This window comes from Cervus elaphus, chromosome 12 (assembly GCF_910594005.1).
Source record: "Cervus elaphus chromosome 12, mCerEla1.1, whole genome shotgun sequence".
Lineage (NCBI taxonomy): Eukaryota > Metazoa > Chordata > Mammalia > Artiodactyla > Cervidae > Cervus > Cervus elaphus.
This window is the reverse complement of record NC_057826.1, coordinates 73,426,281-73,442,273: the sequence shown is the minus strand read 5'-3', so window position 1 is coordinate 73,442,273 and position 15,993 is coordinate 73,426,281. Positions and strand designations below refer to the sequence as shown.

General features: G+C 36.9%; 2 protein-coding genes across 2 annotated transcripts; one reads left to right on the top strand and one right to left on the bottom strand.

Moving 5' to 3' along the window:
- Window positions 1-1,545: 1,545 nt before the first annotated feature.
- On the bottom strand, window positions 1,546-2,494 carry LOC122705286 (olfactory receptor 11H6-like). The gene has a single exon (XM_043920556.1). The coding sequence runs from the start codon at window positions 2,488-2,490 to the stop codon at window positions 1,546-1,548; it is 945 nt and encodes a 314-aa protein (XP_043776491.1). The 5' UTR covers window positions 2,491-2,494.
- Window positions 2,495-14,703: 12,209 nt separating this feature from the next.
- LOC122705366 (olfactory receptor 11G2-like) lies at window positions 14,704-15,642 on the top strand. The gene has a single exon (XM_043920704.1). It carries the CDS (start codon window positions 14,704-14,706, stop codon window positions 15,640-15,642), a length of 939 nt encoding a protein of 312 aa, XP_043776639.1.
- Window positions 15,643-15,993: the final 351 nt, after the last annotated feature.

Genomic DNA, 15,993 nt, shown 5'->3' with positions numbered 1-15,993 from the left:
AATAAACCTGCACACCAACTGTCAATTAACCTATGACAAAGGAAGCAAGAATATACAATGGATTGGCTGTTTAACAAGTGGTGCTGGGAAAACTGGACAGCCACCTATAAAAGAGGGAGATTAGAACATTCTCTCATACAATATGCAAAAATACACTAAACATGGTTTAAAATCTAAAAGTTAGAATGGAAACTGTAAAATTCAAGGAAGAGAACATAGGCAGAATGTTGATGTAAGTTATAGCAGTATTTTCCTGGATCAATTTCTTAAGGCAGAAGAAATAAAAGCAAAAATAAACAAATGGGGGAAAAAACAAATGGTACTCTGAGGACAGGAAAGAAATATTACTAACTTGGGTCACTCCAAATGCCAGTACAATGCCAGAATAGTTTTTCATATTCTTTTTTTTTCTATGCATTTATTTTGTTGTTGGTTTAGTCATTAAGTCATGTCTGACTCTTGTGACACCTTGGACTGTAGTCTTCCAGACTCCTCTGTCCATGGGATTCTCTAGGCAAGAATAATGGAGTGGGTTCCTGTCTCCTTCTCCAGGGGATCTTCCCGACCCAGGAATCAAGCTGGGTCTCCTGCATTGCAGGCAGATTCTTTACTGACTAAGCTATGAGGGAAGCCCCTTTTCTATGCATAATCTCTTCAAAAAAGCATATACAAATCATTCAAAAGAGATTGACCTATCTTAGATATAAACTTTTTTTTTTGGCAAAGCAATGATTATTATATTTGGGTTATAGCATGTCTTATTAAAGGTATAACCCTCCCAGACTTCAGTATATACCACAAAGCTACGGTAATCAAAACAGCATATTATTGGCACAAGAATGGATACATAGATTAATGGAACAGAATAGAAGGCCCAGAAATAAATCCACACACCTTGGTCAATTAACCTATGATAAAGGAGGCAAGAATATACAGTGGATAAAAAAAACTGGCTGTTCAAAAAGTGGTGCTGGTAAAACTGTACAGCCACCTATAAAAGAATGATTCAGTTTGATTGATTTGCACTAAGTGGCTTTTGAAAAGAAAAGGGGTGTGTATGTGTGTGGTCTCACTCTCTGTTGTCACAGAATTTTGTTATTGTTGTTATTAAGACACTAAGTCATGCCCAACTCTTGTGACTCCATGGACTGTAGCCATGCTCCTCTGTCCATGGGGTTTTCTGGGCAAAAATGGAGTGGGTTGCCATTTCCTTCTCTAGGGGATCTTCTGAACCTAAAGACTGAACCTATGTCTCCTGCATTGGCAGGTGAATTCTTTACCCCTGAGCCACCTGGGAAGCCCATTAAAGAGTTTAGAAATTCCTAAATTTAAGAGTTCTTAACCCTCTCTGTATATTACAGTATCCTGGGGCACTTTTCAAAATACCTGTGCCTTGGTCCTAACATCCCCATTTCAGAGTCAGTTAGTTGAGAACCACTGCTTGGTTGGAGGTAGATGTCAATAGAAAGTGTTACATGTGGTTGTTTGTTGTGAGCCTTTTCAGAGATCAATGATTTTCCAACTTTAATTTGCATAGTCTCAGTTTTAGGAACCTCTTACAACTTTCTTCAAAGCATCTTTCATTTCTTTATTCCGGAGGCTGTAGATCATGGGGTTGAAAAAGGGGGTCAAAACTGAGTAGAACAAAGTTGTGAACTTCTGCATGCCCTCTGCTTGTCCTGACCCTGGACTCACATATGTCATCATGACAGAACTATAGAATAGAAACACAACAGCCAGATGTGAGGAGCAGGTGGAGAAGGCCTTCTTCCGGCCAGCCACTGAGGGAACCTGCATTACAACCCTCAGCACCAGGGTGTAGGATCCAGAAATGTAGAAAAAGGTGGCAAAGATAAGGAGGGAGCTCATGGTGCCACATATGAGAACAGTCCCTGGGGCTGGGACACATGCTGAAGCCAGGGCCAACAGAGGGCCCAGGTCACACAGAAAGTCATCAATCACATTTGGGCCACAAAATGGTAGACGAGTAACGAGTATCACTGGGATCAGAAACCAGAGGAAACCATACACCCAGCAAAAGATGACCAAGCTGCTACAGAACTTAGTTGTCATGACGGTGGGGTAGTGCAGAGGGCGACAAATTGCCAGGAAACGGTCATAGGCCATGATGGAGAGAAATAAGCATTCTGTTGTGCCCAGTGAGAAAAAGAAGTACAACTGGAGGAGACACCGAGCAAAGGAGATATTTTTGGTTTGGGAGAAGAAGTTGGCCAGCATATTGGGCACATCAGAGTTGACATAGCAGATCTCCAGGAAGGAGAAGTTGGCCAGCAGAATGTACATTGGGGTGTGGAGCCGGCGGTCCCAGCGCACTGCACACACGATGGCCATATTTCCAAGGAGGGTCAGGATGTAAGTTATAAAGAATATGGAAAAGAGGAAGATCTCTATTTCCCAGCGGCAAGGGAAGCCCAGGAGGATAAACTCACTTACAACGTGGGAAATATTTCTGGCCTTTGACATCATCATTTCTGTCCATTCTGTGAGGATTGGAGCAGAAATTACGTTTACAAAGAGAATTATGTCTCCTGGTTCCTCCCCAGGAGATGAGCAAATTTTCCTGAGCATAAAGGAGGGGACTAGACCAATAGTCTCTATTTTTGATTGGGCAGTCCAACAATACAGTTGTTGAGTATACTCTTCTATATATGACTATTCACTTTCAAACTATCAACAAACCACTGTCAATAAATATAGTAAATATCAGTAAAGATTTTTTAAAAAAAGGTTTTATTAGAATTAAAAATAGAATTTCAGATATTTCCTTTCTACATCTCTCATTGGGTTGCCTGGTGCACTGAACTTTGGGGAACATTGGTTTAGACAGTGCAGAGGGGTGTCTGCATGCATGCTAAGTTGCTTCAGTTGTGTCTGACTCCTTGCGACCCCACAGACTGCAGCCCAGCAGGCTCCCCTGTCCATGGGATTCTCCAGGCAAGAACACTGGAGTGGGTCGCCATTTTCTTCTCCAGATGGGTGTCTGGCTAACGCTAAATTAATATATAAACTTTGACATGGGCAATTTAATTGTAAAAAACTAGAATTGACAGATTTACTGAACAAAAGAGTAGTATCAGCTAAGTGCCTTAAAGGAGAGAACATGAGGCTTTACCTCTCATACTGTGTGGCTGGCACAGAGCACAGTGGTATAATCTCTTTGGCTCTAGGAACTCAGGCAGGCTTAAAATTCTTTGCCTTTTGGGGGCAGTAACTTTATACTTTTGACTTTTATTGAATTTTCATTATACTAAAGTCCTTAGAGTTTTATTCACAGAACTTAAAACAAGAGTGGCCCCATTTAGTGGTTGTGTCATTGAGTTTTTGAAGTGAGGGAGGTTAATCACTGAATTTCACCTCATTGAATGAGATCTTAAGACTTTCAAATATTAACTTCTATTTGTATTTTTATTCCCTGTGAATTTGATAAAATTTCTCATGATTTTCACCTATGTGCTTGGTTAGAATATGTAGAACATTAAAATTGCTTTTTTAGAGAACTTAAAACTTTTTCTAGGTTAACACATTATTCTCAACAATTGGGGATAGATGGCTAAGCTAAAAGTAGATAGACAGCACAAAAATGGTGAAAATGACTTTGTATCTGAAAAACTTTCTGGCTTACATTAATAAACAAAGGGCTTATTGAAAAATTTAAAAGTACCTTTCAAAACTGATGCCCTTGTTCAATTTCAGTTTTTAAAACATTTTCTTCCTTTCTTTAGGATTCTTCAGAGACACCAATAGTGATTTTGAAATCATATCTGTAAATTCTTTCTGTACCCAGGGATATAATTTGCTTAGGTCTAAAAATATGTTTATTTAAAATTATTAAGTGCTATTTTACTTTATTTTCTTGTCAATTCTCTTTTATACATTTTTCTTCTTTTTTTTGAAAAGAGATCAATCCTTAGAGCTATCCATATTCTAATTTAGATTGATTGTCCTTGCGGTTTTCTCTCCAGAGGGCAGAAGATAGCCTAGTCTTTTTCTTTCATAAACTTGCAAGCAAGGAGACCACAATGCTATCAGCTGGTATGGAAAGACGTTCTTGTTTCGGTTTTAGCCCAGTGAAAAGTTCACTAAATTTCTCAGAGAAAAACATTCCTTGTTTTTAATCACTTTATTTCACTTGTTTCTCTCTCTTCATTTCTTTTTTTCTTAGAATTACTTCTAAGATGACATGATGACTTGAGATTTTTGTTGCTGGAAAATTTAAGAACTGTCTACAATACTGTCTTATATAGTTTCAGTATGTGGATAATAAAGGAAAATATTTCTTAACATAGTTTTATTAAAACGTTTTTAAATAATAGCATTAACATTTTGACTGCTATCCATCATGAACCTTAGTTCATTTTCTATCAACTGCCACTTTGTTACCATAAACTGAATATTTATATGCTAGTTACAATCTTCTCAGGCTTATCTCCTAAATTTAGCTTTATAAGCTAATCACTAAACTAAAGAATTTAAAAAATTCAATAAAAGTTTGCTGAGTGTCTACTGCGTTCTTGTATACTAAGCAAGGGGTGTTTTGGAACATATATTTATATTCCTTCGTGGTGAAATACTGTTTTCAGTAAAATTAAGACACACTTTAAGTCAATATAAGTTTCAGTGTAAATTGTGGTAGTTAAATCTATAACTCCACATTTCCAGATAAAGGTCACTAACTTAAATATGAAATACATAATTTTGATTTTTCAAATTAACAAAAATGAAAAATCATGATACCAGAACTGATAAAGGTGCAATGAAATGACACTTAGAAAAACTGTTGGAGGGTATATTAACTTGTAAATTTTTTTTTTTCTGGCTGGCAATTTAGAAATAGTCAGAGCTTTTAAAGCACTTATACCCATTAAGTAAGAATTAGAGGTGTAGAAAAAAATTCATACAATGCATAAGAATTTTTAGGAATTATGTAAAAATACAGATTCTGACTCAGAAAGAGTGGATGGAGTTGAGATTCTAAATTTCTAATAAGTAATAAGGTAATGTTAATTCTTTGAGTAGTAAAAGTTTCTAAAGTCCTCCATACTTTATAGAGTTCTTTGTGTAACAAGAGTTTATGTAGTTCTTTACATATACTTCTTTAGAAAAAGTAAGTAATACTGAGGAATATAAAAATTCCTGGAAAAAAAGAAATTAATAGTGGTAAGTTTTTCAAGATCAGATGATAAGTTGCATACTTTTCTTCTTTATACATGTCTATGTTTCTTAAAATTTCTATAAATAATATATATTACTTTTATAAACTGAAAAGATAAACATTAAAAAATATTATTCTTGAAGGCACTTTTCTGGATCTTCCACTTTCCCTAACCAATTTTTGTGACCTTTGCTATTTCTGGAATGTTACAAGTTGCTAGGAAGCCCATTATTTATGTCATCTGTGACTTACCATGCAGGATATCATTTCTCATTCACTTGCTACTTGGGTTTAAAGTCAATGAAGTAAGTCTCTGTGCCAGGGTTGAGGAGAAAGGGAAGATTCCCAGCGGGGCATCTTAAAGGCTGTATTTTACTTGTAAGTGGCCAATGCCATTTCATAAACCTAGGGCACGGATTAGAAGTTAACTTTAAAAAAATCAAATGCAACATCATGAGAAATGATAGTCATTAGCTTCTGGAGAGAATTTGTGTTATTAGTCCTTTCCCATTGGAAGGAAGCATACCTTATTTTCAATCAATTAATACTTTTCTTCCTTGAGAAAGAAAAAAAACAGGAAAATGATACCATTTTCCATTTTGGGTTTTAATTTTATTCAGTAAATTTTAAGGAGAATATTGTAGTTTAGAATAAAAGTCAAAAAAATCATGATGATATTCAGTTCAGTTCAGTCACTCAGTTGGGTCTGACTCTTTGGGACCCCATGAATTGCATTAGACAGGATTAAATATAGGCAATATACTTATTTTTCTTTTCTTTCGCCTTTACAGTTGATAAAATTTGAATGTAATGGTTTCTCTTTCAACTAGACAGATAGAAAGATACTTTCTCGAACTCACATTTCCACCGTCAAAATATAACACATATTTTTCTCTGTCCTGTGTTCATGAAATAAGGGCATATGCCCTTTGTTGAAGGAGTTGATTCAGGCACTTACTGGAATAGGAAACAGTGTCTGCAGATAAGCCTTTCCTCTGCTCTTTATGTCCCTTGGATCTCAGAGTTCTCTCCCTTGTGCTTTCATTTCCAGAGCATTTGGGGAAATCTTTTTCTGTTTTTTGGAAGTTGAAAAGATGTGATTCCCCTGCTCCCCATCCAATAGTAATAAGAACGAAAGCTTGAATTCTCCACTTGTCCCCAGTGAAACTGTTGCTGGGCCAAAGCCAGTTTCCCTAAAGGGACTCTGCTGAGATTCCCTCAGCTGGATGGTCATTACCCCAGGGACTCATCTTTTGTTAAGGTTATTTCAAACATCTGATACTCCTTTTCTCATAATGGACCAATGATTCCACTCTATCAGTTGATGCTATGCATTTGCCATATAATTTTGAGCTTCTTTCTCTGATTAAAGGGACAATTTTTTTTAAACTTATTTTTTAATTCATTACATGGGTTCAAAAGCCTATCCATGCCTGTAGCTACCCTTGTACTTTGGCATACAAATATAGCAGTTAGTATTTATTGAAAACTTGTTACATATCAGGCAGTAAGATGAGTAAATTTATGAGTAATTTCATTTAATCCCTTACCAATCTGATATGTTAGATATACTATTATTTTTACTTATGGGGAAGCTATTGAAGCTTACATTAATTAAATAATTTGTAACATTTAATAACTGGGAATAACAATATCTGAATTCAGTTCTCTCTGAGAGTGAAGCCTGAGTTCTTAAATAGTAAACTATTTACTTTCCATCTTTACCCATCAAAGATGGAAAACAATTGCTATTGATCTCTTATGTTAGATACTGTGACAAATTTTTATATTTAACTCATTTTATTTAATCCTTACAACACCCTGTGTGCTGGGTATCACTGTTGCAATTTTTAAAAATTCTGATTATCAAGGTAACTTGTGTTTAAACAAAAATTTGGAAGTGTCAGAAAAATTAAGCAAGCTAAAAAATTACTCACAATTTTTTCAAGCACACATAATTCAAGTAAAAACTTGGCATATTCCCTCTGGTCTTTTTTGTTGTAAAAATTTATACATATGAAGTCATATAGCATATACAACTTAGTATTCTGCTTACGTTTGTAGCCTGCATTTTTCCATGTAACTAAAACTCTCTTAAATACTATTAAAGCTGCATAATAGTGAGTGTTGTTTTAATATCATTTCCCTTGGGTTTTTAGGCTATTTAAAATTTTCTGATCTTAGAATAATGCAATAAAAATCACTGGGCTTAAATTTTTGTTTAATTTTAGAACATTTCCCTAGACTACTTGAAAGAAAATTACAACATCAAAAATATTATATATATATATAAATCCTTCAGATATATTCTGAGAAGTAGATTTGCTAGATTAAATGGTAGTTCTATTTTTAACTTTTTGAGTAACCTCCATATTGTTTTCAATAATGGCTATACCAATTTACAATCTTACCAAGAGTGGACAAAGGTCCCTTTTTCTACATCCTTGATAAACAATTGTTATCTCTTGTCTTTTTTCATGCTAGCCATTCTAACAGGTGTGAGGTGATATCTCATTGTGGTTTTGATTTATATTTTTCATATTTATTGATGATTAGTGATTTTGAGTATCTTTTCATGTACCTATTGGCCATTCATAAATCTTTGGGAAAATGCCTATTCAGGTTCTTTGTCCAGTTTTTAATTGGATTATTTATTTTTTACTCTTGAGTTCATGAGTTCTTTATACATTTTGGATATTAACCCCTTATGGAGACCCAAGTTCAGTTCCTGGGTCAGCAAGATCCACTGGAGAAGGGAAAGGCTACCCACTCCAGTATTCTGGCCTGGAGAATTCCATGGGCTGTATAGTCCAAGGGGTCGCAAGGAGTTGGGCACGACTGAGTGACTTTCACTCACTTCACTCACTATCAGATATATGGTTTGCAAATATTTTTTCCCACTCCATAGGTTGTCTTTTCATTTTCTTGATTGCTTCTTTTGTTGTGCAGAAACTTTTAAGTTTGATACCATGCCTCATGTTTATCCTTGATTTTCTTGCTTATACTTTAGGTGTCATAGCTGAAAAGTCATTGCCAAGATCCATGTCAAGAAGCTTTTGTTTTCTTCTAGGGGTGAGCGACTTCACTTTCACTTTTCACTTTTATACATTGGAGAAGGAAATGGCAACCCACTCCAGTGTTCTTGCCTGGAGAATCCCAGGGATGGGGTCGCACAGAGTCGGACACGACTGAAGTGACTTAGCAGCAGCAGCAGGGGTTTTATGGTTTCAGGACTTTTGTTTAGATCGTCAATCTATTTTTAGTTAATCTTTGTGAGTAGTGTAGGATAGGGGTCTAGTTTCATTCTTTTATATGTGGCTATCCAATTTTCTCAAGATTTTTATTGAAGAGATTGCCTTTTTTCCACAGAGTATTCTTGACTCCCTTGTCAAATATTAGTTAATTGTATATGTATGGATTTATTTCTGGACTCCCCATGCTCTTCCATTGGTCTATGTGTTTGTTTTTAATGCCAATATTATACTACTTTGATTACTATAGCTTTGCAATATAGTTTCAAATCAGGAAGTTTGATGCCTCCAGCTGTGTTCTTCCTTCTTAAGATTGCTTTGGTGTCTTCTGTAGTTCCATACAAGTTTTAGGATTGATTTTTCTATTTCTGTGAAAAGTACCATTGGGATTTTGAGAGATTTCATCGAGTCTGCAAACTGGCCTCCCAAGTGGCTCAGTGGTAAAGAACCTACCTGCCAAAGCAGAGGAAGGAGAAGGTGCAGGTTTGATCTCTGTGTCAGGAAGATCCCCTGGAGAAGGAAATGGCAACCCATTCCAGCATTCTTGTCTGGATGATCCCATGGACAGAGGAGCCTATGGTCCATGGGATTGCAAAGAGTCAGACATGACTGAGCACACATGCCTTGGTTGAATAGATTGCTTTGGTGAGTATGAGCATTTTAACAATATTACTTCTTCTGATCCATGAACATGGACCCACGGAGTATTTTTTCATTTACTTGTGCCTTCTTCAATTTCTTTCATCATTATCTTGTATTGACACATCAGTCTTTATTATGAAGCCAAATATAATTGAACAGCTGTGGTACCAAGATATTTTTTTTACCCTAAAAATCAACAACCAGATGCCAGTCACCAAAAGATCAGAGAAAAGAAGAAAGAAGAAGAGGTGCTGGTTATGGAATATGTGATCCCTTTCCATTGTTCATGTATTTATAATTTATCTGTGAGAGTCATTTCCTAGGCAGGTTGGTAGGGGTCTAGGGGTCCCCAGGGAGACAGGGGTCTGGAATTCTCAAGGAGGAAGAAGGGACACACTTTTTTCCCCTCTACATTCCTTAGGATTATATAACAATAATGTATCCTACCCGAGGACAGTCTCTGGATTAAACCTTCTGGCTAATCCTGTTATCTTAAAATGTAAATTATGGGAGTAGGTCTGGTGAGGTTTTTACAACCTCCAGACATTCTTTGGATTCATTGGAGAGTATATAACTCCATTGCTAACACTAGCAAGTGGGTACTCTTTCTACCCCCTTCTGATGCCTATGTCAGAAGCTTTCTCTATCTCCTTTATACTTTAATGAAACTTTATTACACAAAAGCTCTGAGCGATCAAGCCTTGTCTCTGGCCCCGGATTGAATTCTTCTCCTCTGGAGGCCAAGAACCCTGGTGTCTTTGCATGATTCAGCAACAACCTTTTGTCTGTTGTGATAACAATTAAAATGCAAGTTACTTTTAACTTTGTGATGCTCACAGGGAAATTGGTCTGACCAAACTGTATCCATTCTCATCTAGAGCAGTTGTTCTCAGAAAAACTTTACTATGGATAAAGTGAAGATTTTTAGGATCAGAATATTCCTAAACAAGTCTGAGATGTCACAGGAATATACTTCCAGGAAGTCAGAGATTGTGCATCCAAATTGCTTCCTTTTCAAGGCTCATTAAAAGAAAAAATTGTGTACCCTAGAGGGCAATCAGGACATCTCCCAGTGTTTCCTTGTGTGGGTCCTCAGGAGAAAGCAAACACATTAAGGGGAGGGGAGACAAACGAGATGTATTTTCCTTAAATAATAATCCTGTCAGAGCCAGAAGTGATTGAATGCTAGAAATGTATGCTTTCTTCTGCAGACAGGACCCTTGAATTCTAGTGGGGGTTGGACATACCTCATCAGAGTGAGTATGAATGATTCCCTCCTTTTATTCTGTCTTCCACACAATAGACAGATATTATTTATGTATTAAATGAATGAATAGATGTCTTGAGGGGGTGAGTTAATTGAGAATTTCAGTGCATGGTATTTTATCTGTGCAAGGTGGCCAGATGGGGCAAGGCCCTAGGGTTTTTTCTTTGATAAAATTACCATGAAAATGAGCATTACTCTTTGAAATAATCCTAACATACAGGGAAATCCATTATGGAAAAAATTTTCAAATGTCTCAGACTTCAGGTTTTATTGTCTTAAAAATTCCTAAACCAGTTTTAGTCATTTGCATTATGAATAACTCAGCCATCCTTGAAAGGTCTCATAATTTAATATCTCCCCTGGTTGTACAATTCTTCTCCTGGTAGTTGAGTTTCCACATGATTACTTTCTATATCATAGATCCCCTCCAAATTCATTCCATCATTCCAAGTGCTTCCCACCCTTTCCAAATCACCTTGCTGTTTTTACTTGTAATCATATCCGGGCCACAATCACCTCAGTGATCAATGTTGTATTATTGTAGTGCCATGTCCTGTCTATTGTCACCCTTATTGAAAGTGCTCATCAAGTGAATGCTGAAAAAGATGAAAAGGTTGGGGTTGGAGGAGAGGAGGGTGGTCCATGTTACTAGATCTTATTCATTCTAGATTGGGAAAGGGAGGGAAGACAAGAGGGAATGAAGGAAGTATCCTATAGCAGGCAGAGGAGGGAACAGACCTCCTGTATATTCTGTACTTCTTTAGCTAGCAATCAATTTTGGTTAGATTGATTATGGACTTTGGAATTATGCAAACCAGGGTTCAAGTCTTGTCTCTTCCATTTACTTCTCTATGACATGGGAAACTATCAAATATTTTTAAAACCTGAATTACTTGAAGCTACTCTCTGGGTGAAAAAGAGCTTTATCAATCCAGACTAAAGGGATACAACTCCAGTTCTACTCTCCTAGCTTTAACATATGCAAGGAAGTAGAGGATAAAGCTGTGCCTGGACTTGTAAACTTTTACTAAAATGAAAATTTTCCTCATAGTGTTTTTTTTTCAAGCAACCCATAAATGTCTATTTAAGAAATCTGTAGCTGAACTGCTACGTGAAAGGTACTAAAAGAATAGTGACCAATAGGTTGTGGATCAGAGAAATAGGAGGATTGTATAGATAATTATCAAAAGGGGTTTAATTCAAAAGATAAGGAATTATTAAAGTGATTACTTCAGTGATCAAGTTTCATGGGCTATTTGGGAATTTTAGTATATTTTTATTGAGAGATTCATTCTGAGTTATGCATGATGTGATTTTCAGACTTTTTTTCCATTATAAGTTAACACCATAGAAGTGCATTGAACTCATATCATTCATGAGGTTGAATACTCAATCTCAAGAGATAAGAGATAAGATATGATAAGATCAAGATAATACTCAATAGATAAGAATGTGTATGGAAGCTATATTTTAGGTTCAAACAGATACTTTTAAAGGAAGAATCAGATCAATTGGCTCATGTTTTGCTTATGGTAACTGGGGCGATAAGTGGAGTTCACACTAAACATTTACTGTATTCTAGGCTATGTGCTTTAAAAATGTGTTACATTTAATGTTTCATTAATTTCTATGGTAGATATTGTTACTCTGATTTTTAAAAATTTATTTATTTTTAATTGGAGGATAATTGCTTTTCAATATTGTGCTAGTTTCTGCCACATATCAACATGAATCAGCCATAGGGGACATATGTCCCCTCCCTCCTGAATTTTCCTCCCACCTCCCATCCCATCCCTCCCCCTCTAAGTTGTCACAGAGCACCAGGTTTGAGCTCCCTGTGTCATACAAATTCCCACTGGCTATCTATTTTACATATGGTAATATACATGTTTCAGTGCCACTCTCTCAATTTGTCCTACTATCTCCTTCACCCATTGTGTTCACAAGTCTGATCTCTGTATCTGTGTCTCCATTGCTGCCCTGAAAATAGGTTCATCAGTACCATCTTTCTAATTCCATATACATCCATTAATATACAATATTTGCTTTATGATTTACTTCACTCTGTATAATAGGGTCTAGGTTCATCCACTTCATTAGAATTGACTCAAATGCAGTTTATGGCGGAGTAATAGTCCATTGTATACATAGGATTAATCTCCAAAATATACAAAGCAGCTCATGCAGTTCAATACCAGAAAAACAACCCAATCAAAAAGTGAGCAGAAGACCTAAGCAGACATTTCTCCAAAGAAGATATACAGATGGATAATAAACATATGAAAAGATGTTCAACGTCACTTATTATTAGAGAAATGCACATGAAAACTACAATGAGGTATCACCTCACAGCAGTCAGATTGGCCATCATCAAAAAATCTACAAACAATAAATCCTGGAGAGTGTGGAGAAAAGGGAACTCTCTTGCATTGTTAATGGGAATGTAAATTGATACATGGAGAACAGTATGGAGATTCTTTAAATAAGTAGGAATAAAACTACCATAAGACCCAACAATCCCACAACTGAGCATATACTCTGAGGAAACCACAATTGAAAAAGACACATGTACCCCAGTATTCATTGCAGCACTATTTACAATAGGACATGGAAGCAACCTAGATGTTACTCTGATTTTGCAGATGCAGAAATTGAAGCAGAGAGACAGAAAGAGAGAGTCACTTGTCCCAGGTTATAAATACTGTTTTTAAAAGATCCAGGACTTCATTATAGCCCTCTTGAATTCTGACTCTTTATTCTTTTTTTAAAAATTAAATTGCGATAAAACTTACATGGCATTCTTAAACAGACACTTTGACTTTGCATTTCGGAAGCATTAAAATGTCAAGCCCTTCCTTTATTTATTTATTTTTTAAACTAAATCCTATATATTTAAAATGAAAATTGATGAGGATCCTGGTAGGCTACAGTCCATGGGGTCGCAAAGAGTTGGACACGACTGAGCGACTTCACTTCACTTCACTATAAATTAATAAGGAAAGAAAAATAAATGGATTGAAAATCTATTCTAACTAAAAGCTAAAGTATATGATACAATTTTTAAAAATAGTAAACTAGCAAATTTTGCAAATAGGACTGAAAGGGTATAGCAAATGTGAATGAAGAGGATAATCGGAATTAAATTAAAACAATTTAAATATTTTAAAGCACATGCTCTATTCCTTAATTTAGACTGAGAATTGCTGAATTAGCCTCCAGTTGTTTATGAGCTCTCTTTCACTTTATATCCTTGTGCTTCCCTGGTGGCTCAGTCGGTAAAGAAACTGTCTGCAGTGCAGGAGACCTGGGTTCGATCCCTGGGTTGGGAAGATCCCATGAAGGAGGGCATGGTAATCCACTCCAGTGGTCTTGCCTGGAGAATCCCTAAGGGCAGAGGAGGCTGTCAGGCTGCAGTTCATGGGGTTGCAAAGAGTTGGACATAACTGAGCGATTAAGCACAGCACAGCCTCTAACTCAGTAGTGTAACCTCCATATTTTGCTTTCTTTGTTGTCAATTCATAGCTTCTGGAAAACCTCTAGGTTCAAACTTCTCTGGCTATTATACTCAAAGTGAAAGTGAAAGTTGTTCAGTCATGTACAACTCTTTGTGACCCCATGGACTGTAGTCCATGGAATTCTCCAGGGCAGAGTACTGGAGAATACTAGGTTTAGTGGATAGCCTAAACCTTCTCCAGAGTATTTTCCTGACCCAGGAATTGAACCAGGGTCTCCTGCATTACAGGCAGATTCTTTACCAACTGAGCTATCATGGAAGTCCATATCCATATAACAGTAATTCTTAAAGCAAGGTGTATTTTTCACATCACAATCAACTGGGAATATAAATTTTTTAAAAAAGGAAACATAAATAAATTAGTGTATTTATTTAGAGGTATGCATTATTATCCTGATCTACCAAGAGTCTATAGTTATGTAGTTAAATAGGGAGGAGAGCTCATGGAGAGCTTGTGATGATGATCAAAATGATAGAGTAGGCAATGAGATAATTCAAGTCCAGTTTAATGGTGTGACTACATTTCTGAAGTTTATTAGCGCTACTTGAGTTAAACAAAGGTGGCTAGTTAAGGTGTTTAATGATTCATTTCTATCTCTACTTTTCTTACAGGCTAAAATTGGAAGAAAATGTTCTAGAAGAACTATTTAAAGTAATATTATCAATGGTGTTATTCTTATGTCAATGCTATTTTGAGAAAAATTCTTCATATTGACTAAATACTGATATTCCAGTTTATCCTCTACTTATAATGCCACTTACTTCCAATGAGAAATTGAGGCAAGAAAAACTGAATAAAATAAACTCTTAATATGCACTTCTGATTATGTCTGTGCACATTATAGTTTAGAAGAAAATGCATGTTTTGCATAACAAGAATGTCACTGCTTCCTTTCATGAATTCATCCTACTGGGTTTCCTGTGTAGCCAAGAAATAGAGATTCTCCTTTTCGTTTTATTCTCCATCATCTACATCTTGACCTTGTTGGGCAACAGTGCTATTATCTGTGCTGTGTGGTGGGACCAGCAACTCCACACTCCCATGTATATTTTATTGGCCAACTTCTCATTCCTGGAGATCTGCTACATCAATTCCAATGTGCCCAGCATGTTGTTCAACTTGCTATCCAAGACCAAGACCATCTCCTATCATGGCTGTATCCTACAGTTCTACATGTTCCTTTCTCTTTGTGCCACAGAACTCTTCTTCCTGGCCCTCATGGCATTTGACAGATATGTTGCCATCTGCCGTCCATTGCACTACCCAACCATAATGACCAGGAAAGTCTGTGGAACCCTTGTGTCTGCTTCCTGGGTGGCTGGATTCTTATGGTTAGTTACACCTGCTGCTCTTATCTCGCAAGTTCCATTTTGTGGTTCAAATGTCATTGATCACTACCTCTGTGATCTTGGGGCAATGCTGGCCATATCTTGTGTCCCTGTCCCCAAGACAGCTCTGACATGTAGCACTTTCAGTGCTGTGATAACATTCATCACTTTGTTCTACATTCTTGTGTCCTACACTCTGGTACTTCGAGCTGTGGTTCAGGTTCCCAAAGGTTCAAGTAGGAGAAAAGCCTTTTCCACATGTACCTCCCACCTGATAGTTGTGTTTTTATTTTATGGCTCAGTCACAGTGATGTATGTAAGCCCAGGGGTAGCCAGTCAGCCTGGGAGGCAAAAGTTCTTGACCATGTTGTACTCAATTGCGACTCCACTTTTAAATCCTCTGATCTACAGCCTCAGGAATAAGGAGATGAAGGTTGCTCTGAAGAAAATTATGTGTAAACTTTAGAAATAACTCCTGAATGGGAGACACTTTGGTGAGCTAAAGTTCCTTTTGAGGACTGTTGTAAAGAATCAAGGAAAATTATATGTAAAAGTAACAAATGTTCAGTTCAGTTCAGTCACTCAGTTGTGTCCGACTCTTTGGGACCCCATGAATCGAGGCACGCCAGGCCTCCCTGTACAACACCAACTCCCGGAGTTTACTCAAACTCATGTCCATCGAGTCGGTGATGCCATCCAGCCATCTCATCCTCTGTCATCCCCTTCTCCTCCTGCCCCCAATACCTCCCAGCATCAGGGTCTTTTCCAATGAGTCAACTCTTCGCATGAGGTGGCCAAAGTATTGGAGTTTCAGCTT